This window comes from Euprymna scolopes, chromosome 18 (genome assembly GCF_053919585.1).
Source record: "Euprymna scolopes isolate OS-2025 chromosome 18, ASM5391958v1, whole genome shotgun sequence".
NCBI lineage: Eukaryota > Metazoa > Mollusca > Cephalopoda > Sepiida > Sepiolidae > Euprymna > Euprymna scolopes.
The window spans coordinates 777855-802336 of NC_136499.1; the positions used below are offsets into that span (position 1 = coordinate 777855).

Genomic DNA, 24482 nt, shown 5'->3' on the forward strand with positions numbered 1-24482 from the left:
ATTTGGAAACTAACTGAAAGAGATGTCATTTTTAATAGTTTGAGGTGTTGGAAATACTTTTGACCACTCGTGTTTTTGTTGTGTTAAAAAAAGACTTCAACATGACGAGTATTGAAAATTTTGAAAAAAATTTTCTTCAAATATCCTCTGTTATATAAAACAATCTTCTTACTGTTTATATGCATTAAAAGTATAATTTTATGTTTTTTTCTCTTGTGATAGCTATCAACTTAAAATCATGATACCTCGAAAAAAAAAATTGTTTTGAGTTTCAGTGTCTTGTAATATTAGTAACTAGTAGGACCTGGTAACCAGTGTTGCCTGCCTCACCCCACCTATAAAAAAAAGTTTTTTTCCCAATCTAGTTTGCCCACTGTGGGAGAACCATATTTTCCCCACATTTAAAACAGACCTTGTGTCTATGTCTGTCCTCTGTGATTAAGTAATTATTCTTTTTATTATTATTATTGATTTTTGGCAACAAATAACTATTTAAATTATACAAAATTGAGTTTCATTTTGGCAAAAAAAACAAAATAGAGTTGTATAAACTTGAAGGAAGAATAATTACACACACACACAGACACGCACACATCTCACACACAGCCGCACACAAACCCACACAAAGCGCACATGCTTATAAACGCACACAAAGAAGCACACACACACACACACGTGTATAAGAATTGTCATATTTAAATTAAAAATATTAAAAACTCACTCACATACACACACACACACCAAAAACAAAACAAAAAACACTATCTCAATAAAACCAAAATTCTCCTTATTTAAAAAATACTTTCAGAATACACATTATATAATATTGTAAAATTAAAGTCCATATAAACATTCGTAGCAATATGTATAAGACAATGCCAATCAGATAAAAAAAGTTCAATATATGAAATAGAGCAATAGTACAAATGAAGATTTGGAATTAAGTTTAGTAAATTTAAAGATTTACGAGTGATTTATTATTCAGCAATTAATACAACATTTTAAATGTTTTTTTCCTTAATCCATGGATTTTCAACAAATGGCTCATCTCATCAGAGGAAATATTTTTAGCAAAATAAAGTTTCTAAGTAGTCATAAATTTTTCACATATATTGAAAAACTAAAAAGCTTGAATGAAAACCTAAAAGAAGCAAAGCTTGAATGAAAGCCTAAAAGAAACAATGATTAAAAAAATGACATTCCATGGTGTAAATGCAGAAAAAAGATGGTCACAATCGTAAAATCCAAGGCAATGAAGAAAGGTATAATCTAGAATCCATTGAAAAGTTTTTAAAAATCCAAAGTAGGAATATAAAGCAATCCATAACACATGATATGGTACTCCATTGTTGACAGCAACAATTCCACATATATATACCATATATTGGCTGAGAAGAAAGCAAGCATGTTCTTAAGCTACTAGCACTTATTTCCTCACCCCATGTCTACCTCATTTAACGTTTTACATATATGACATAATCACTTAGTACTTATACTAATCGAACGACTCACTCTGATTAAAAAAATCATACCTTCTTTTATGTTTCTCTTTAATTAGATATAATATTGTGTTGCTATAAAAAAAAAGTTCCTTCTCATCATTGAGTTTTACATTTACAATTCCAGCTTCCATTTTATGGTGGCTTTTGTTTTATTCGTTGTCATGTTTTAAAATTATGTATTATTATTGTAATGTCATTTACTGTGAAATTTCTATGGAATACATATCTTTTTCTGCACTTCATTGTTAATTACAGATTCTTATTGCCAATTCTCACAGCTCATGCAAAGAAGAATCCACCTGAATTGGAGAAGGCTCTGGAATTAATTCATCACTTAAAAGGTAAAGGAATTGTTCAACTTTTCAGACTGTCTGGGAACAATGATTTAAAATTTGAAGGTTTGATTTAATTTTTTTTTTACATGTTTTTCTAGACTTTCCTATTCTTTTTCTTTTCACTCCTCCAATTTTACCCCAATATTAAAAAATTATAATTGCACAAAAATTTCATTATGTACATATACGTGTTAGGCTAAAAAGGTTGTGCACTAAAACTTGTGCAAATTCATCCAGTGTTTTTATAAAATAAAATTTGATTGGTAAACTATTTCTATTTAGTATTATTATGACTGCATCAAATTATGTCCCTAGCTGTTGACCTTAATGTAAGCAGATAATAGCAGATGAGGCATTTTGTTGTTAAAATGTGTTTTTTTTTGTTTAAAAATTACTTGATGGATTTGCATAATTTTTGGCTGCACTGTCTATTTTTTACGTAACATGTAAGTACATAATACATTTTTTGTGCCATTTTGTTTTGAACCATAGTAATTTTTACAGGAATGAAAAAATGGATAAGTTGTTTAAAGTTTGTTGCACATTATCAAAATTATCACCAAAACTCCATGTAAAGATCCAAAACCAACAATAAAATAAAACAATCATAAACTCTTTGGAATATTTTCACAAACAATAAACGGAAAAAAATTCAAAGAGAATGTTTAGAATTTTAGAAACACAAGAAAGGATTAAGTAAATCTTGTCTGACTCTGCATCGGCCACACATGTAACACACTCATATCTTCATTCTTTGTTTCGGCTATTGTGCTCCATTTATAGAGGAACATTATCCTGGTGAAATGCATTGATTGCAATGAAATCCTTGTGCCGGTTTATATTGGTGATCTTTTAAACCAATGCATTTCAGGTGAAAACATTATGTATTTATGTTTCATGCCAAAATTAGTATAAATTTTAAAAATTACAAAAATGATCAGTAAAAGATGTGCCAAAATAAAAATGTTTAAAAAAAAAAAATCAGCCACATATATGGTCCCAGACATCTAGATTCAAGATGCCAGTAGAGATAAAAAAAAAATTAAGGATTTAGTCCAAATTATCAATTGCAGTTACCTCCTCTCGAATCTTGCAAACTTTCCACAATGAAAACTTCCGTTAAAACTCAATAAATTACTAAACTGAATATTTTTGATTTTACTTGTAATTATTTTTCTATTGGATCGTTTTTTGTAATTTATACTAATTTTGGCAAGATACATAAGTACGTAATGTTTTCACCTGAAATGTGTTGGTTTAAAAGATCATCAAGTACCAAAATGCTTTCTATACATTAGCAAGTAGATCACCTGAAAAACTTTATTGAGCATGACAATTTGGATGCAAGTTTTGGATTCTTAGAATAATTAATATTATAAAAGAAATGTAAATTGCTTTCTGCAAACTCTCTGTACAAAAAATGCAAACATAATCAGATCTTTTTATTAAACAGATTACAAACAACATTGATGAAGCTATTATCTACGTTTGATACAAAGATATTTGTGGCAGTTTGTAATCTTTACAAATTGTTCAATATTTGTTCCATAGTTTGTCCTTTTTGATTTGCGACAGCTGTTAATTCATCACAAATAGTTTTGTATCACAATTGCTCTGGTTTGATTGCTGATAATGTTTCCTGAGCTGTTACCAAATATAAGTGGTGTGTCCTTTGAATACCCCAGCCATAACAATCTTTATTCATATACATTTTCTTATGTTCAAATTTTATTACTATTTTAGAACCAAAGAAAGAAAGCATTTTTGTACAAATTATGCACTATTCAAATTCAGTGCAGTAAAATCCGTTTAGTAGTTTTTAATTGTTTTCAAAAGAAAAAAAAAGGAAAAAGCTTTTTAATCAAATTCACCATTGAAATGAGATTTGACAAATTTTCAGAATTTGTGTTCTTGTATACATTTATTTTTAACTCATGAATTTGAACCAGCTGTCACAACATATTAGTGTTATTTCGAAGTTTGAATTCTGGAATAGTTGGTTTTCGAAGACTTTAGCATTTAAGCATAATAAAACTGTAAACAATACTAGTGATGTTCATAAAAGTGGACTAGTCTGTTCTTTATTAGGGAACAGAAACATGTGTACTGTTGGTTGTCTTTTTCAATTCATTCTGGACTGTTTCTAGGTTACCATGAGTTAGGTTGTCCCAAAAGTTTGTAAACACTTGCAAAAAATTGAATTTTTATACAATTTTTACTTGTTTTTTGCAATTATTTTGTTATAGTGATTTTCATCTTTCTGTTCCAGATGGCAATTGATAAAATTGAGCTGCAAGTTTTGATTTGTTTCTGCATGAAGCGAGGTTTTTTTAACCAGGAAAGCCACAGAAGAGATTTGTGCTGTTGAAGGTGATGAAACAATTGCATATGTGGTGTTCTCAAAGTAGTACAAGCGTTTTGATTCTGGCGACATGAATCTTGAAGATGAGCCTCATTTGGGATGGCTAATAAATGGATGATGGAGACTTGCAAACCAGGTTGGACATTGCATCTTCATTGAGCACTCGACAATTGGCTGATGAACTTAGAGTTGGCAAATCGACAATTCATTGACACTTGAAGCAACTTGATTTTGTACACAAAAAGCTGCGGCAAGATCCACATAAACTCACCGAAGCACAAGCCAACAGATGAGTTGAAATTTGCTGTCAATTGCTCAGCAGTCCATTGGACGAGTGTTTTTGGAACCACATTGTGACATCGGATGAAAAATGTGTCTACTTAGTCCGGCATAGTCGAGACAAGCAATGTGTTCAGAAAGGGTAAGAAACACCATTGATTTCGAAACAAGATGTATTCAGCAAGAAATTCATGTTGTGCATTTGGTGGAACTTTGAAGAAATCATGCACTTTGAGTTGGTTCTGAATGGTTGTGCCATCAGTGCTGAACTTTATTATAAGCAACTGGAGCGGGCCTACAAAAAGTTGAAGCAAAAGTACATAGCTCTGATCAACTGAAAGCATGCTCTGATGCAGCAGGACAATGCCAAGCCAGGAATACCACCAGAAAGAGCAAAGACAAGTTTGAAGAGCTGAACGGTGGGCAAGTTCTGTCACATCCAATCTACAGTCCTGACTGTGCTCCATTAGATTATGGCCCTTTTCTACTAAATGCAACATTTTCTGAAGGGCTGCCGATTCGACATTTAATGACGTTGAGGAAGTGCATGAAGAATTCTTTGATTTGAAACCAGCTGAATGATACTTTGACCATATGTGAAATTGCATATCGATGGCAGAGAGTCTTGGAAATAGATGTTCTTTATTTAGAGGATTAATTTTTGTTTTTTTTGTTATAACTTAGCAAGTAAAATTTCAATTTTTTTGTAAGTGTTTATGAACTTTTGAGACAACCTAATATTAAAATAGATTCGCATTTGGGAATAAAACGTGGTCCTAGTAGTCTTGCAAACCAAGGATAAATCATTATAAATGTTTTTATTTATTAAAACAATGAATATAAGAGTCCTAGGTTGTTTGCTGTGATCTGTACTAATCATTGTCCAGTGATGACAGATTGAAAACTGATTTTGTTTTTATTTTAATGAAAATATATTCTTTTCAGTTTCTCCAAGTAATGTTGTGTCACTAGAGGAAGCCATACATCACCTATTGTGCATGGTTGATATCAACCAGCTTTATGACATTGCATTGGGAATGTACGACTTTGATATTGTCCTTATGGTGGCTGAAAAATCACAAAAGGTGAGACTATCTTTTTTACTTCAAATATTTAAATGTTGCTTTCTTACAAAAATTAATGTTCAAATCATTCAGAAATTTTTTCTATTATCATTAATAATCTTCACAAACGTTTACAGTTTGCTTTAAAGAATTATCCCCATTTCTCATCAAATCTGAAATAAAATTGGCACAGAGTTTCAAATGTATTCCAGTCTTCAGTGTTCCAATGATCATTTTATGTGCAACTGAAATAAACATTCAAGACAGTCCAAAATTTTTATTGCTTGAGCAAAATTTCTTGCTTTTTTTTAAAAACTCATTTTCACCCTAATATGGAAAATTAATATGGAACATAAGGGTCTACTATTTGGGATTGTGTTTAACAGGGGACTGGGGAGCTGAGCAGCAAGATGTCTATTCATATTCTGCTTAAAATTATCTTATTCTTTTCTTCTTAAAGATGAAGAACCTTCAAAGTGTACCATATATCCATAACCATATTCCATCAAGTATGCATATTCATTGACTGCAACAATTCCATTATAATCAGGAGAAATTCTATAAAGTAAGAAAAATGAAAAAGCTTTTTAAACAGATTAACTCTTACTGCAATTATCTAATGGCATATAATTGAGTTTGGAGTAATAGAATGGTCAGAAAATGGTGGCACTAGTATATGAGCAGCACAATGATGGTATTAGCAAATCAGAATTCACTTTGAAGTTAGCTGGTGGCAGGGACTGGCAATTTAAGCTCAGTCCTCAGGAAAATCTCCATTCTATTTTATATCCGTTTAAATTGTTTTTATCTTGTTTTAAGAAGTAATCTGTACTATATATGTAGAATCACCATCTATCTGGGGATGTAATTATAAACAAAGCTTAATACCAAGATCAATCTTGAGTAAAATTTACAAGGAATCTGAGGATATATCAATTTTTTTATATACGTCTAATTTTCATGTGTAAGTTTTTGGAGGAGAATCTCTGATACCATTTCAAATTGTTTTCTAAAAAAAAAATGTTTTTCCTTTTTAAAGATTCCCAAGTTAGTCTAGATGGTTCCTAAGTTTTGAAAGATGCATCTGAAATAGGTTAGAGGTTACATCGGCTAAAACATTGTGAACATAATAACCAAAATGGGAATAATTGTCAAACTAATCTAAATCATACAAAACATTGATAGATTATTCAAGTTTGTTAAATGATGAAAAGTAATTCATTGGTTTGATTTTGTTGTTTCGTTTTATGGTACATCAACTCTTTTTGAGTTATTTAATGCCAAATCTAGTAATTTTTTATGCTTCAAGTTCTTTATATCTTTAACTATATATTCATGATGTTTGGTTTGGTGGTTGTGTTTTATGGCATATCAACTCTTTTTGGGTTATTTAATGCAGAATCCAATAATTTTAGAAACAGGTTTTACACTTCAGCTTCTTTATATCTGAAATATTCATGGGGTTTGGTTGGTTTGTAGAGGAAAATTGTTTTTGTTTTCCCAGAACGTGATTGAATTTTGGAAAGAGGAAAAAAAACCAATAATATCAATGTTTGATACATTTTAGGTCAGGAAGCCAGTATCTATTAGCACCAGTAGTAATTTATAATTAGTGTTCTAATACTGATTAACAAATAATTTTTGATTGGAAACATGTTTTTCTCCAATTAAATTGATGTTCAGAACAGAAATATGAAAAAACCTTGGCAGAGAATTTAGTGTATTTACTGAGTCAAGCAACTTCCAGTTTTGAAATTTCTTGGAAGTAAATGGCGTCACTTAATTTTGAAACGCTACCAAAAATGTAGGTCAAAACACAAAATATCCATATACAGATTTTTGCAGAAATAATTGATATTGAAAGTAAAATAGTTTTTTAGATATAACTAGCAAGTCGCCCAGCCTTGTCCAGTTGTAAAACATGTTTAAATATGATATTCTAATGTATGCGGATTTTGTATTTATTATTATAGAGTCAATTCTCAATCATTTATTTTATTGTATTCGGTATATATGTAGTATTGGGAATCCCAGATTAAATGCTATGTAGGTAGTTTTAGAAATAGAAAGATATAAGCATATTTGATTTCCCATCAGCGAGTTAGCAGGGTCAGAAGGTTAGATTTGACAGCCATCAAACCAAGTCACCTTCAATGACCTAGATTAGATGTACCGGAAATTGAGGGGTGACACGGGATTGAGGCCTTCTGGTTGACGACCACATGAGAAAGAGTGGTTTTGGGCAGCATAAAAAGCAGATCAGAGATTTCGGGTCTCCCGACAACCAGGGTCCGAGATATTAGGCTTGCCTTGAATAAAAGATTGAAGCTTCAAATCCCATCTTGTGTTCATTAATGCATCTGTCTGCAGTAGTACCACTCCCCAACGAGATGGAGACCAGCGTCCAAGAAGATATCATCCGCTGGCTAAGGCAACCAGGTATGTACGCATTATACATTGCACATACACGTCTCGAAGACTTTCAAGGCAAGAAATGGTGTAAGGATAAGAACACACACATATAACAGTGAACTGCACATATGTAAGAGCATACACACCCACACCCATATATGTAAGAACACAGACTCTTAAAAGTACCCTTAGTAGTAAACGTAAAAGTACTCGTAACAAGAAAATGTAAAAGTAAACGAATTAGTAATAAACGATTAAGAACTAATAGAGAGTAATAAATAAGTAATAATAAATAACGACGCAAACACCATCTTTAACATATATAGTAGTGATTTCAAAAGTAAAAAAAAATATGACTTCGATGCCATCAGCTAGAATCAAAACCAAAACATTTAGCTGTCCAGCCTGGTTTGTTACCCTCTGAGTCATGTCCATATGCATATAAAAAGTTTAAATGATAATGTTGTTTAATCTATAAATGTATATTTGTGCATGTATAGAAGAACACTTTACGTCAACTTATGCCTAATAAATTTCAATTTTTTGTAAATTTTCTCACTAAGTGGCTATTTCTACAAGCTAAAAACTTAATCAAAAGTGTTCCCATAATCTCCTATATATCAAGTTTCAAGTCTGTAGACCAAAATTGATAGAGGAGTTTGGTAGAAACTGTTTCTTAGACAAACAAGATCACTTGTGTATATATATATATATAGAGAGAGAGAGAGAGAGAGATTAATAAATAAGGATATATGTAAACTGAATTTTTTATAAATATGTTCATTTACAAGAATAATTAATACTGAAAGTAAAATATTTTTTGGAGATATAATAAATAATATATAAACTAATTTTTTAAAAATGAATGTATATTTACATATGTGATTTGTAGAAGATATTTATTTACAGAAACGTTTTTACAGAAATAGTGATTACTAAAAGTAAATTATTTTTTAAATATAATAAATTAATCCAAATGATAAATAAAGTAAAGCAACATAATATTTGTGGGTTTTTCAGATTAAGTAACACCGTTTACTTCTGAGAAGTTTCAAAACTGGAATTCTTTTGAATCGATAAATACATTAAATCATCACCCAGTGTAGATGGGTACTTCAACTAGTTTAATAATTCTTTTTTTTTTTTTCTACAAGGATCCGAAGGAGTATCTGCCATATTTGAACAGCCTGCGTCGGTTGGAAACTAACTATCAGCGGTATACGATCGACAAGTATCTGAGGAGATTTCACAAAGCTTTGCAACACATCGCAAAATGTGGTAAATTTAACATAGATTTTTCTTTTTTAAATATTTCTTATTCGAATGCCTTTTTACGAATTATGTCATAAAAACATATAAAACACTGATAATTTAATAAAAAACCTTTTCTCTTGAAGGACAAGACAAATTTAATGAATGTCTTCAATTTATTGAAGAACATAAACTTCATAAAGAAGCCCTACGTTTGTTTGAACCAACTCAGCAAGAATTTCAGGTAAGACCATTGAAAGTTTCATTGCGAGGGGTGGGATTTTCTTGCTTGTCAGGTTAGTCAGTTATTTAAATATACATAGTATTAAATGAAAATAGATTCATCTAGAAAATTAACATGAAAAACATTTTGTATTTTAAAAGAAAGTAACTCTTGCTCGTGTTGGAAAGATATTTTGAGAAAAGTTATGTTTCTTTTATTCATTAGAGACGATTTTAACACCCAAGAGATGATTCAATTGGTTTCTTTGACAGATTGTTTTCCTGTTGTTATACACTCCCTGGGCACATCAGTTTAATTTTCAAACTTAAACTTTTAATTGAAATTTATCTCTATTTAATCTAGTTAAAAGTTAGAATTCTCTTCCTTGTATCATTTTAATATACTTACATAATTACTACTCCATATCACACCTGGCATACCTAGAGAACTTTATGCAAAATGTAATGTAATTCTCACCAACAGCTTTGAATCCTGTGTGACAGACAGACAAAATTGCTCAATTATATAATATACATTTAAGTTGAGATAATTTTCTTAAGCAATTTGATGAAATATTGCTTAATATGTTTTTGTCTTTAATCCATATTTATTTGTTTTTAAGTCCATTTTTGATTGTTTTTTTTTTTATCCATATTTAATTGTTTGCAAAATATCGCAAACCTTACTTTCTCCACCATTCTATTACTTGTAAATAAATGTGCTCTTCACTCTGTCATCTAAAACTAAATCCGCCAAATAAAATTTATTTCTTGGTAATTTAAAGCATATGAAACTCATGTTTATTGCTTTTCTTATTGTAGCTTGTTGCCAGTAGTTATGCGGATAATTTGAAGGAGCAAAGATTTTATGAGGAAGCCGCAGTGATGTATGTTAAAGCTTGCAGTTGGGAAAATGCTTTACAGTGTTTCCAGATATCCCATAATGCAAAGCAGGTTATGTGCATGGCCCAAAGACTTGATTACAGCCCAGAAGAAGTGGCACATCTTGCTGCTTCTGTTGCTGGTAAGGTTTTCCATTCTTAATTTTTTTTTTTAATTATAATATGAGGTTCACTTGATTAATAACCTTTTTGTACACAGATATTCAGACTAAGTACATTGTTTTTTTTTTTGTTTTTTTTTTTTTTACACAGTGATCACCACTTATCAAGGCCCGGAAGCCACTCAGGGATAAGGGTTATTGCAAGTACATTAAGTTAGTGAGGAGATTTGCTGAAGTGTTTACTTAAGGGGGCGGTTCATTAGGAATTTGTTAACATTGGACTTGAAGACATCCAAGTTATAGTCCGGAGGGAAGCAGGCAGACAGAACAGAGTTCCACAGGCATGCAGTTCTAAGAAAGAAGCTTTGTTCATGGAATCCGCGTTTTGATTTAGGCACAGATATAGAGTGGGGGAAATTTTTCACAGTGGATTCAGCTAGACGGGTGTTTTTCGTGAAAGATTGGCAAGGGGGGACCAGAGATTGGAGTTCAGACAAGCATCTGCCATGGAAATAACGATAAAACAAGGACAGGCTCGCAACGTCTCTTCTGTGGGAGAGAGGTTGCAGGGTAGAGAAAAGGGCATCCCCCACTAAGCCACGAAGTCTATTTTGTACTCTGTCAAGGCAGGATAGGCTGTTTTTAGCAGCTCCTGCCCAGATATGGCAACAGTATTCCATCCTTGGACGTACTTGGCTTTTATATAGATAGAGAATTGCATCAGTAGTGAGATATCTTCTGGAGCAGTAGAAGGATCCCACCATCTTTCCAGCGACCTTGGCAACAGACTTGATGTACGTGTTGTTGTTGATGGGTTGAGGGAAGCTGGCCGATTTGTGTACAGAAGGGTGGTAAAGCAGTAGAGATGGATGCAAACTCAGATATGGAGAAAATATATGTAAATGGTGAAGGTATTGAGGTTGATCGGAGGTTTTTTTATTTTGATGATCATGCTGAAGCAAAAGATAGAGCTAGTGCGATGGCAAAAGTTGGAAGTGAATGGAATGAGTTTGGAGAGTTTTTGTTATTATTGGCACTAATGATTAAGGGAGGAGTCTGTTGGACATAGGTATGCAGTAGGGTTGTCTATATAGGTGAGGCCTGGCCAGTGAGAGTTGAGGGCATGTGTTGTATGGAAAGAAATTAAATGATATGATATGTTGGATGTGTAACAATTCTTGAAGACATACTCAGATCTGATAAACTCAGAGAGAGTTTGCTGATGTTATTTTTATTGCCAATACAAATAACTGAAATCAAAATGCTACACTTAGTCCATTCCGTCCTCAGTCAGTGAAGGAGGAGTCTATCTCAACTGAGGCAATTTATCTTTGTTCTAATTCAGAGTGCCACTTTTGGGGGTAGCTGGATTTTCCCCACATTATAAATCAACCTTGTTTCTAACTCTGCCCCCATGTGAATGCAAGTAAATAGGAAGTGAAGTCAAAATAAAAGCCAGCAACATGCATTCGGCAGTTTTTCCTGAAACTCCTGTTGAAGTAATGCTTATTTTGTACAACTATATTGTGAACGTTTGTAATTTGTGACAGTGATATGGTGCTCTTCTCTTGTTGATATCTGTTTGATATTGTCATTCATTACAGAACATTGAGTTTGATCCCTGTTTGGCTGTAAAACGGTTCAATGTCAGCTCTCATTTGAATCGTGGTGGCAATACTTTTATGTTTGGGAATTTAGATTCCAAATTACTGAAGTGATTTGCACAATACAAATCATTTTGAACAAATTCTGCAAAGTTCTTATTTAATCCAACTCAAAATGACTCTTAAATCTTCAGTCATTCTTGAAATTGAAAAATATAGTTTAAAGCAAAAAAATGGCAGCATAAATACATTCAGAGAAGCTTTCCTAAGAAAAGAATTAATTTAGTTCCCATCAACAGAACCATAGTGGTCTTTTCATTTCAATACAGAAAAGATAGTGCTGGAGAATTAAAAAAGAAACAATTGTTTTATAAGACTGCTCTGGCTTTTAATTAGTTCATTCTTATCACACATGGTTATGTTTAGACTCGCCCAAATTTCTGGTGGCGTACTCTTACAATAAACCAAACATTTTGCAATAATAAGAATAATCATAAGTAAAAAAAAACTATTAACTAGAAATGAATTTGATCATTAAGAAAAAAGTACATGTTAAATTCTTTCTTTTTCTAAGCATAAAACAAATTTCAATTTTGACAAAAGTTTTACTTATTTTTTTCAGGAACATTAAAATCTGTCGGCAAATATCAAGATTCTGCTATGTTGTATGAACAATATGCAAAAGTAAGAAATTTCACCACTTATTACATTAAAATTTTTCTGATACAATAAATTATTTCCTATCTTTCTATCTGATTTTGTATAAATAAAGTAATAAAACAAAGACATTAAATAATGAAATATTTAGAGGGTGGTCAAATGTTCTAAAAAAATTATAAATTCTAGGAGCATCATTTTCATTAAACTTACATATGGAAGGGAGGGAGAGGATATGCATTGTACACGTTTGTTACAAAATTGTCTTAAATATGACACTCTTTTTGTATTGCTTTAAATTATCTTCTGCCTTTTTTCATTCTGTAGGATGCTGAAGAGGCCATTGTGACGCTTATTGATGGAGGATTTTGGGATGAGTCTTTACGATTGGTCAGTAGATAATTTTTTGTTCATTTGTATTATTAAATTTTTTGGAGTTTTATTCTTTGGAAACTTGGATATTCCATACCATCATTCGGTGATGATATGATTGGGAAGGACAAAATCTTGTGGTAGTTATTATATGGTAATCATTCTAATTCTGTATGTGATGCCATGTTTAGTAGTGAATTCGTTTCACAACTACGGCAGTTGATTAACACACACTTCAAACTTCTAATCACACTGATGCAGTTGATACACACTGTTGTCGATCTTCTGAACATACTCCTTTTATTGTCCAAGCGTTCGTCATCAGCCAATCGGCGGCCAGAAAAACAGTCATGTGAGGCCTGACGTCATCGCTCAATAATCTTACAAAAACCACAGCCGCCATTTTTAATTTCTGCCCTCCCTGTGATCCTCCCAGCAGGTAAGACAACACGCGCAGACACGTGGTCGCTTTCTTCCTTCATTCTGTTCGACTTTACAGTTAGGTGCACAAAATATAGAAAACAAAAATATAACTCTATCGTAAGACTACATACCTCTGCCTGTATGTCAGTGTATGATAATATAAGAGTGGGCCAATATTATATGATATATTTTTGAAATTAAGCCATGGAAACATTAATAACTGAAAAAAATGATTTGATCAAGTTGAAATTTTACATTGTAGTTACTGTTATCAGAGCATATATAAAATTTAGAAAAATTGGAAATTGAAATTCTTAAAACGTTTTTACCATAATAGAACTTTGCAAGGTTAAGTTTATAAAAGATACAGGACTTCATTAGCTGCAATATTGGTCAAGTAGTGAATCTCTATGATGAACAAAACTGAAGTCATCGGCAAAAGTGTGACTTCCACTTTTTCTGTGATCTTGACATTTAAACAAGGTATTCCAAAATTAATTAAAAGTTAAACCGTTACATTGTTTGGTGATAATAAGTCAAGTGATGTGAATGCTGTACACAAATGTAGTGACAAATAAAGTTGATTGAAATCATAACTTCCTTGGCAGAGGATATAAGGTTCCATAGACATTCAAAATTCAAAATAATGTTTTTTTACTACCATACAGAGACTAACAATATAGCAACATCTGTAGTGTTATTATGTAATAAATAAAATTTAAAATGGGGGAAAAAGGCTTATTTTTTTTATTGAAATATATTCTTTGGGTTGTTCTTTACTTGTTAGTGGCATCCCATCTTTTTTATCCATAAAAACAAATTTCCATGTTAATCTGTGTTATTTGTAGGAGGTTTACCACTAAAACTTAGGGTTAGTGGTAGGAGTAAGAAAAGTTTTTAGGGGAGGGGCTTGCCACTTAGGGTTAGTAGCAGAGTTAAGGAAAGTTTTTTTAAGTGGCTTACCACTTAAACCTATGATTAATGGTAGGGTAAGTAATTTTTTTTCTTTTGCTAATTTTTCAGCACAAACCCTTCTCAACCTCACTCCATCCTAAAAAAATACAGTGTTTATCTCTCATAGAAAATATATTTTTGGTTAACTGCCCTAAAAAACTCATATCCCCAATTTTTTATGGAAGTGTTCAATAAAAAGTTGAACTACTAAAAAAAATATTTTTTTTGTTAACAGAATTTTTGTTTTTTTTATGGTAAAGAAGAATCATGCTTCAAATGTCTATCAGCAATATTGCATTTTGTTTTGAAATATTTTGATATGCAACGTGAACGGCAGACTTTATTTATGTGAATTTTGAATAACCACATTTAAGTTATGAAAGCAAAACATTGAAAGTTTATTTTGAATGTACAAGTGTGAATTTTGGTATACTTCTAGTTTGTTGGATTGGTCTTGTTGTGGCATGGAAGGGAGTGTATGAGAGATGATTATAGAGTAGGAATCCTGTAGCTGAATTAAATTAAACAGAATAGGATGTAGAATTGAAACTTCAGATTGAGTCATATGAGTTGCTATAAGATAAAAATGCAACATCGACTGACTAACAAAGCAGCAATTTTCAATACAGAAGCTGCAGCCATATATTAAGCTTTGAAAATAATAGAAGATAGTATGACTGATAACTTTATCTTTTCTGATTCTCTATTGATGCTCATAGCACTGAAGAACAAAAATATGGATAACCCCTTAATCACAAAAATCTTAAACAAGTTCATTTCCATCTATAAGTGTAAACAGAGTAAAATACAATTATGCTGGATACTGAGTTATATTAACATTTGTGGAAATGAAAAAGTGGATAGAGTAGCAAAAGAATCACTGAACATGATACTTTCCAATACAAAGATTCTATACATTGATCTTCACCCTTCTATAAGCAAGATAATAAAAAAAACATGGCAAGAATCTTGGAATGAATGCCAAACTAATAAATTATGCAAGATTTGGTAAAGATAAAGTTTTATATATTTTAGTTTTAAATTCATTTGATGCATTTGTGTGTGACTTTACAAGTAGGCTCATGCATTCTTTGTCAAGAAATATTTTTTTATTGTGTCAGGTGATTGGTCATTTTTTGTACTAGCCAAACTTTTGTGGATCTGATTTAGTTTAACTACAACCACTATAAACAATTTCCCCCACTCTCAATTTGTGCCTAAATTCCATAGATAAAGCTTCTTTCCCAGAACTGCATGCTGTCCTCCTTCCCAGTTAAATGCAACATGGTAGCCTTCAAATCTAATGTAAACAAGTTCTTTTTGAGCCATCCCCATAAATAATGAAATTCTACCCAATTTACTCCATTAACGATTATTACACTGTTCCACCTTACATTCATTAATGCTTATCCTCGAGTATCCTTTGGGCCTTGATAAGTGGTGACTCCTAAGTAGAAAAAAAAAAGTTGCCAGCAACCCAGCTATACAGCAGGTAATACTGGATTGCATAGATTCATGAAGTTAAAGTTCTAGGAATCTATGCTGCAACTGAACTGCTAGTGATTGTTGTGGAACTGAATTAATATTTTAAATATTTTATAACAATTCATTCCAATGTTGATTCCAGTTATTAAAATGGTGATCAGATACATAATCCACATGTGGGAATCCAATTAAAACCACTAAGACATTTCACAAAACGAATATCTAACAAACAGATAATTTTTGTGTTGAAACTTATAAAAATGCATGTGTTGTACTCTCTCTCTCGCACACACACATATGCATGCAGGAAAGTAGCTCAGTTTTTTGTACAAATCTTATCCATTGTACATGTCTTTAAATTACATTTCATTTATCTTTTCGTTTCAGATGTACAAATACAACCGAACTGACTTCATTGAAAGTAATTTGAAAGACGCAATCGTTGCTGCTTTTGATTCCCAAATGGAATCCTTGAAAAGTTTCCACGCTGACTTTAATCGTCACAAGAATCGTTTGTTTGTTGTCAGGGAAGAAAAACAAAAAGCTCGGCTAGAAATATTGGGTATGTCTGCAGCAATCTTTGAGTTTTTCTTCTGGGTTCATCATTGTACTGTCTTCTAGACAAGAATTGGTTTCCACAGACACATTTGAATTTTTCCGATGCTTATCTGTTATAACCGACTCCAAGAACTGATGCAATTTGATACAGAGAAACCAAAATAAGAGTGCCTGGCTACCCTTCTGTATATTGAATAGAGTACTTGGTAAAATTCAACTATAAATTCTGGAAGTTGAAGTTTTGATTCTCAGCATGGGTGATATATAATTGCAAATTGCTTCGGACTTCTACCCAGTTATGGCAGCTTGAACGAGTTCATGCTACTCCTGTGGACAAAAGAAAGGGTTCTATTCAAAGTTTCATGCAGATTACTAAGTCTGACAGAAAAATTCCCACATTTAACAAGATACTCCTGAAAAAGGTCAGAGGTTACATCAATCTAAATGTTGTAAAAATAACACTTAAAATGAGAACAGTAGTCTAAAGAATCCAAATAATATAAATAATCAATTCTCATCTCCAAAATTCAGAAATATAAAAGAACAGTTCTTTTGTTAGTCTCAGGACTGAATTTGCAGTTTTCAAAACTGGGGTTAACTCATCCAAAAGGTTCCGCTTGGCTGTTGAATTGACTCAGCTTTTGGCTCACAGAAAAGCTACACTGGCTTTTCACAGGTTTTTGGTTTGATTATAATAGTCCATGTTAAAAAAGTCCATCTTTCCATTCATCAGTTGATAACGACTTGCTCCAAGCAGATTGCACAAGCAAATTGGAAAACAAAGTTGGACGTCATTCATGAAATGTCTAATTTCAGTATGAGACATAAATATGAAAAATAATAAAGTTTCATATTTTCCAGTTTCAAATTCATAGTGTGTATCCTATGCAGCGTTCAAATCCTATAGGATCTATTGTGCTCATTTATACATTAATATCATTGGAAAGGTATGAACCCACACCTCCAAGCAAGTTATTTGCAACAAATTGTGCACAATGAATTGTTTATAGAATTTTGATTTAGCAATAAATAACTCTGTTATAGTCAGCTAATGTACTTCCTAGCTTCTGACAGCACTTTTTTCTCTCACACCTATATCTCCTCTGTGCATGTACTCTTTTTTATTATGCTTTTCTGATCTTTTTTTGATATTTAATAGTCATTGAAAAGTTTTTTGGTCTTATTTTAATTAAGAATTATTGAAATTATTTTTTTTTATATTATTGAAAACACTTTTTAAAATCTTTTAAAATTATTTGGGGAATATTATGTATTGGATAGTTTTTTTATGATGTTTGAAATTTTGTTATTTTGATTTCAATAATTTTACTTTTATACTTTCGTAAACATATATTTATTATATAAATTCAAATAAAAAAGATATTTTTAAAATACAAAACATACTTTTATAATTTCATAAACATATATTTCTTATAAAATTTCAAATAAAATAAAAACTTTTATTTTAAAAATGTTATTAAAAGTGAAAATAAAGACTAATTGTGTTATTTTTATCTGTATGATTTTGTTAATTTTTATTGTATACTTTTCAATAATGTCATTTTCTTATATTTTATTTCAATAAATCACTTTAAATTAAAAATACTGAGGAACAATAAAAGTGAAAGAACTGATTTGTCTTGTCATCGCTTCTGACATCGCCGGAAGTTAAGAAGTACATTAGCTGACTATAAGCAATAACTCAAAGTAAAAATTTTTCAGTTTTATAAATGAATAAATACACAAGTTTATTCATCCATCGTAACTATACTAACAACAAAACAGGTTATGTTTAATTAATTCTGTGATTGGAGATAAATTTTTAAATACTGTATACATAATAATCTATAAACACTTTTAAGTCTTAATTTGCATTTAAACAGCATCTAATAAATTAATATTTGGTAATATTGGTAGTATAAAAAGTTGTCATTTTGCATTGTCATATTTTCTTATACGTATGCAAGATTTAATCGATTATTGCATTATTTAAAAAAATTTTTTTTTACAAAGGAGTGACCACTTATCGAGGCCTGGAGGCCACTCGAGGATAAGAATGTATGGTAGTCAATGGAGCAATATCGTGATAATTGTTAGTAGTGGAAATTTGGTAAATTGGATTACTTAAGGGGACCGCTCATCAAGAAGATAAGACTTGAAGATGATCATATTATATTTCTGAATTTTTGAGATGAGGATTGGTTATTCGTATTATTTGGATTCATCAGATTACTGTTCTCATCTTGAGTGTGACTTTCACAACCTTTCGATTGCTGTAACCTTTGACTTTCTTCAGGTGTATCTTGTCGAACTCATTGTCAGTACTCGAGGTTCAACATGCCATCAATTGAGCCAATTCCTGGTAGATATAATCTCCCCAATCATTGGCAAATCTCCATCATATGTCAAGAATTCAGCTCACTTTATGGAAATAATAAACAATGCTCCCATTCATTCCAACCAGATGGTAAGTCTAAATGTAGTGAGTCTGCTCACAAAAGTACCCACTGATGATAAGATATACAAGTAATAAGTAAAAACAATATATATATATATATATATATATATGTATATATATATATACTCTGTATGCAAAATATTATTCTGACAGCAGAACCACCCATGGCTCCAAGTATGTTTCACTCCGGTGGGAAGATGTCTACTCCTGCATTTATGGGTAAAAAAACACTTAGACCATGGAGTGAAGTAGGAGAATAAGTCAGCATAATAATTAGAGGATATATAATATTTTATTTATTTAGACACCCAAGAACACAACGCATGAATTATATGACATGAGCAGCATAAGTGATTAATAACAGATGCGAGTTAAACACATGGGTAATAAACCAATTCCTTTAGATCAAAAACATAATTTATATACTAAATTTGTTAAATAAGCCATCGGAGCATGTTCTGGACCTATCTGATTAAATTAATTATTAAATCATAGTCGCCTTCTAGTAATCAATGAACGGAAAACACAAACGGCCTGAATTACCTCCCTTTAACCATTATTAGAAACAAAATCGACCCAGTTTTAAACAGAATTAACTAGCAGTACTTAACAACATAATTGGATTATCTCCCTTTCATAATTATCCTAAGTAACGATATAAAAACATTTTTCAAGTAGAATAACAATTAATTTTCAGACAGTAAATAGATTAGAATACTTCACCCGAAATGTTGTACAAGGTTTTATATTTATATTTAATACACTCATTTTATTTTATTCTCATATTCAATTAAATTCTTAACCTAAAATGGTCTTAAATCCATGTACCAATATAACGATAACCTATAAACATTACTTGCCACTTATACGAAACTAAAACTAACCGTAATGTTCTTGCAAGGTTGCTATGGTCATAATATAAATATAGAAACAAAAATTTTTAAATTCTTTTTATAAAAAATCAATTATTGGAAAATAAAGGAATAACAGGATCTAATTCAGGAACCCAACAAATGGGATATATATAAACAATTTTTTAAATGGCTTAGGGCTCTCTGTAAAAACTTCCCATAACTCTGTTCTTAAACAAGGATACGAAAATTAGGCCATACATTAATATTTAAATGGGCTTTTCCGTAACCACAACCAAGGTAAATGTTTCTCACATGCTTTTCCCGTTAGGGATGCCCCCCCCTTTTTTTTTCTTTCTCTTCAAAAAATGCTCCATTGCCAAAAGTGTGTTTATTCATAAAGTCTGAAGAAATGCTGGCTTTTGAAAATTTTCAAATGATATAATGCTTGAAATTGTCGAACTGGACGTTGAAACAATTGTAACGTAAAATGTAATACACTTTTTGTTGCCATCAACACCTTGTTTTGAAGTCTTGATTTTGCATACACAGTATATTAATGCTCAATTATGAAATATGATAATTTTGTAGCTTACTCCTTAAGCCAACTATTTTTGGCTTAAAACCTATTGGTATATGAAAATTTACTGAATTACACGAACTCAGTATATTACATATAAGTCTATATATATATATATATATATATATATATATATATATATATATATATATAGATGTTAATATATAGTAATAAATAGTGATATTTACAACTAGAAATAAAAATAGTTTAAGGCTCCTAAAATTCGTACTAGAATTATCCGCAAGGACCTGTGGCGTAGTGGTTAAAATATTTGGAAAAATCAATTGTAAAAAGTGATATTCTCCTGAAGGTTGAAGGTTTAATCTTCAGTGTGAGCGACCGAAAAATGCAATTGGAAATTACTTAGAACCTCTATCCAGTCATGGCTGATGGAACAAGAGCATGCTACCCCCGTGAAGTAAATAAAGGCTTCTGCTTGAAATTCTATCCAAATTCCAGAGTTTGACTGAAACATTCCCAAATTTGACAAGATACACCTGAAAAAAGTTGGAAGTTACATTGGTTGAAACGTTGTGAAAATCACACTCAAGATGAGAACAGTAGTCAGATGAATCCAAATAATACGATCATATTATAGTCAGCTGAAAAGTAGGCAAATGGAAGAGAGATCTACAGGCGTGCATAAAATCTTTTTTAGAGGGAGAAATTGATCATCATGATAACATCCTTTCAGTCATTACTTCCTTCTTTGAGGGTCAGTGTAATATATGTTCATTCACCATATTATCTTCCCAGCTTAGCAAACATATCTAACCAGATGGAGAATATATTTACTAGTTATCAATTAATTTAAATTCTGAATATTTTGAAATTACAAAAAATATTTTAATTGGGCATATTTGTTTTGAAAATATTTGCTATGGCATCAATTTAAACAGTGCCCTATATGTGTACAAAGCTCTCATTAACTTTTGATTGTTGAGAAATGCATACTATAATGTGCATGGAGAAGTAGGTTTTAGTTATAAAAAAATGGAGAAGTAGGTTTTAGTTAAAAAATATTTTTCAAAAACTTGCTGCTATGAAGAGCAAGTGAAGTTTTAGATGCTTGTTTATGAGTTGGTGATCTTTTAAACCAACGCATTTCAGGTAAAACATTACATACTTATGTGTCATGCTGAAATTAGTATAATTTCTAAGAATTATGAGATGATCTAGTAGATGAAGTGCTACACATTTAAAAAATACAAAATCAGCCTCAAATACAGTTCCAGATATCTGAAGTCAAGATGGCGATACAGATTAAAAAGGCTGATTTAGTTGAAATTATAGATTGCAGTTACCTCCCCCTACATCTTGTGAACTCTCTGCCAGATTTTTACTGGTAATTATTTTTCTACTGGATCACTTTTGAGAATTTATACTAATTTCAGCGTGACACATAAGTACGTAATAATGTTTTCACCTGAAATGCATTGGTTTAAAAAATCACCTATGTAAACAAGCACCAAGTCTTGTACTAGAATGATTGAATAAAAAATATGCATGTGATGGGATGCTCTTCTGTCATTTGTTATATTTCAAGCAATTTATACACATAGAAAGAATGTTTTCTCATAGGTTACTCATCTAAGTACTGACCAGATACAACAGTGCTTAACTTATCTTCACTTATCAGCAGAAACACAAGTGCATTGCAGCTGAAAAAGATTACTTCAAAGGAGACTGGAGTTTCATGTGTGTACTATCAATAAAACTACCCATATGAAAAAAGTCTGGAAAATAATTTAAGGCACCTTGTAATTTAGTTAACATCAGCAGAAATGCAGTGATCTTTTTGTTTTGACACGAAAAAATAAAATACTGGAGAATTCAACAAAATTTAGTCATTCTGTAAAGCTGTTCTCTTGTATTTATTTGTTTTTATCACACATGGTTATAAATGGATTCACTTAAATACCCTCATTAACGCATACCCTCAATTAACGCGAAAAATATTGTAACATCTGTTCATTATTTTCTGCTCTTGCTCTATTTCTTTCTTTTCCAGCTATTGGTTGAATAGTAATAATACTGGTGGTGATATTTCCTATTGTTTACCACAAATTGTTTCCAATATTCTATCTTATTGATAGTTTTATTACCTTTGACTGTTAATAAACAAAAAAGTGTGTTAAAAGCAAGAGTGATAGATACTGTATACAATCAGAATTTAGATGGAGGTCAAGCATATGCAGTGAGAGAGGATGAGAGCTATAGTGGAAACTTAGTAAGAGATGTGTAAATTGGTGAGTAAATTGCAAAATTATGAGTAATTAGAATAATTAAAATTAATTTCTTTCTCAAACATAACTCATTCCCAAAACTGAATAATATTTTAGCATTTATTTTATGCAATTAAAATATATGAGAAAAATGCCTTGGAAAACAAACGATTAACTAGGCTTTAGCATAATACTATATTTTCAATTTAATAATTATTAATTGTAATTAAATTAAAATATTTTCTCTACTAAACATAGCTGGCTTGTACAGTTCAATCAAGACATTAAAAAATGAAAATATTGAAAAAAAGATTACATTGTATGTATCCGTTTTGGACAGAAGAGCGCCGAAAAAAATTTCACTTAATTTGATCGAATAGTTTTTTTTCAGCGGAAAAACACATTTTTATGACAGTGCATTGAAGGTAGCCATCTTTGAATTTTTTGAACACGCCACGGGGAGATAATGCAGTTTAAAGCGCCGACACTCCCTCCCCATCTTTAATACTAGCTTTTCTTCCTAAAAATCAAACCTTTTGCTCAGTATCGTAACAAATTGTTTTTTTTTGCTGTAAAAAAAAACAAATATTCGATGAAATTAAGTGAAGTTTTTTTTTCAGAGATTTTCATTCCATAACGGATACGTACAATATCACCTTTTTCCAATATTTTCATTTTTTTAATGTGTTGATTAAACTGTACAAGTACCGACATTTTATATTTTTATCCAGAGTTTATGAACTTAATATGTTAAAAGCTTTTACTGCATGTTCATGAAAGACAATGTTTGTTGTTTGTTGTGGTGGCATCCCTACAAATTATGATGATCGACTATTCCTGACATCATTTCCGGAAAGCAAGTTCTGCTCTCCAGTCAGTCTGGACCCAAGACTCAGAGGAAGAGAGTCTTAACATTACTTTTTTTTTCTTTTTTTAATTACATTTTCACCTCAAACAAGGCACATTGGCTCTTTGGTGTAGGGGGCTACTATCAGGGACATAAGCTACTGGGGTACTATGTAGGGAGTTGGGCAGCAAGATGTCAGTTCACGTTACACTTGAACTTCTGCATGTCAGTACAATTGGGGAAGCAGGGACCCGGAATGGAATTCCAAAGTCTAGTGGTTCTGGGGAAGAAACTACTGGAGTAGAAAGCTCTCTTACATCTAGGGATCTCTACTGTGTAGGGGTTGGATTTAACTGCTTGTTGGGTTTGTCGATGGTATTTACATTGTGGGGGCACAAGTGCTTGCAGTTCTTCAGAGCATTCACCATTTAAAATACTTATAGAACAGGCAGAGGGGTGCAACATTTCGTCAGTTGGACAGAGGCTGAAGCTTAGATGACAGTTCAGGACGTATCAGTTGAGCAGAATTCCTACTCAACTAACATACTTGTTTGTATTTCTGTTACTATATTATTCATTTCACTGTTTCTGAGTCTTCTTGTTATTCCTTTCGACATTTACACCACAACATTGTTGTATCTTTATTTTTCATAGAGGATGACAGTTGTCCAGCCAATGTGGATCTTTATTCAGATGCAAGTAGTGTGGCTGTTGACAGTGTTCTCTCTCATTCCACTAGTTCGTCCAGTCAGCGGTCCGCCAGTTCCTCACATTTTAGTCGTTCAACTGGGTAAGTAGGCATTATTCATCATTTCCATTTTGTTATGTTCCTGTTTCAAATTTTATCCAACCAATGATGTGAGTTCTTTGTCAATTTGTAGAAATGATTTCTTGTTTAAACAAACAAAAAAAAAACATTTTGTTTTCCACTAACATTATTTCTAAATTTCTCTGCTATTTAATTAAAATCTACTGTTCTTTTTAAGCGTATGCCCATATTTATTTTTCCTTCTACCTTTCTTATATGATTTTAACACT

The 24482-nt window shown here is 31.6% G+C and overlaps 1 protein-coding gene across 1 annotated transcript in view; it reads left to right on the forward strand.

Annotated features, from left to right (window-relative positions):
- The window catches only part of LOC145297478 (putative elongator complex protein 1), a 133017-nt gene that overhangs the window by 92468 nt on the left and 16067 nt on the right, over window positions 1–24482 (forward strand). The window contains exons 22-30 of the mRNA XM_080143347.1: window positions 1758–1843; window positions 5424–5563; window positions 9109–9232; window positions 9352–9449; window positions 10250–10451; window positions 12657–12718; window positions 13019–13081; window positions 16313–16487; window positions 24099–24234. Of these exons, the coding sequence (XP_079999473.1) occupies window positions 1758–1843; window positions 5424–5563; window positions 9109–9232; window positions 9352–9449; window positions 10250–10451; window positions 12657–12718; window positions 13019–13081; window positions 16313–16487; window positions 24099–24234 (1086 nt within the window). The remainder of the gene's footprint in view (window positions 1–1757; window positions 1844–5423; window positions 5564–9108; window positions 9233–9351; window positions 9450–10249; window positions 10452–12656; window positions 12719–13018; window positions 13082–16312; window positions 16488–24098; window positions 24235–24482) is intronic.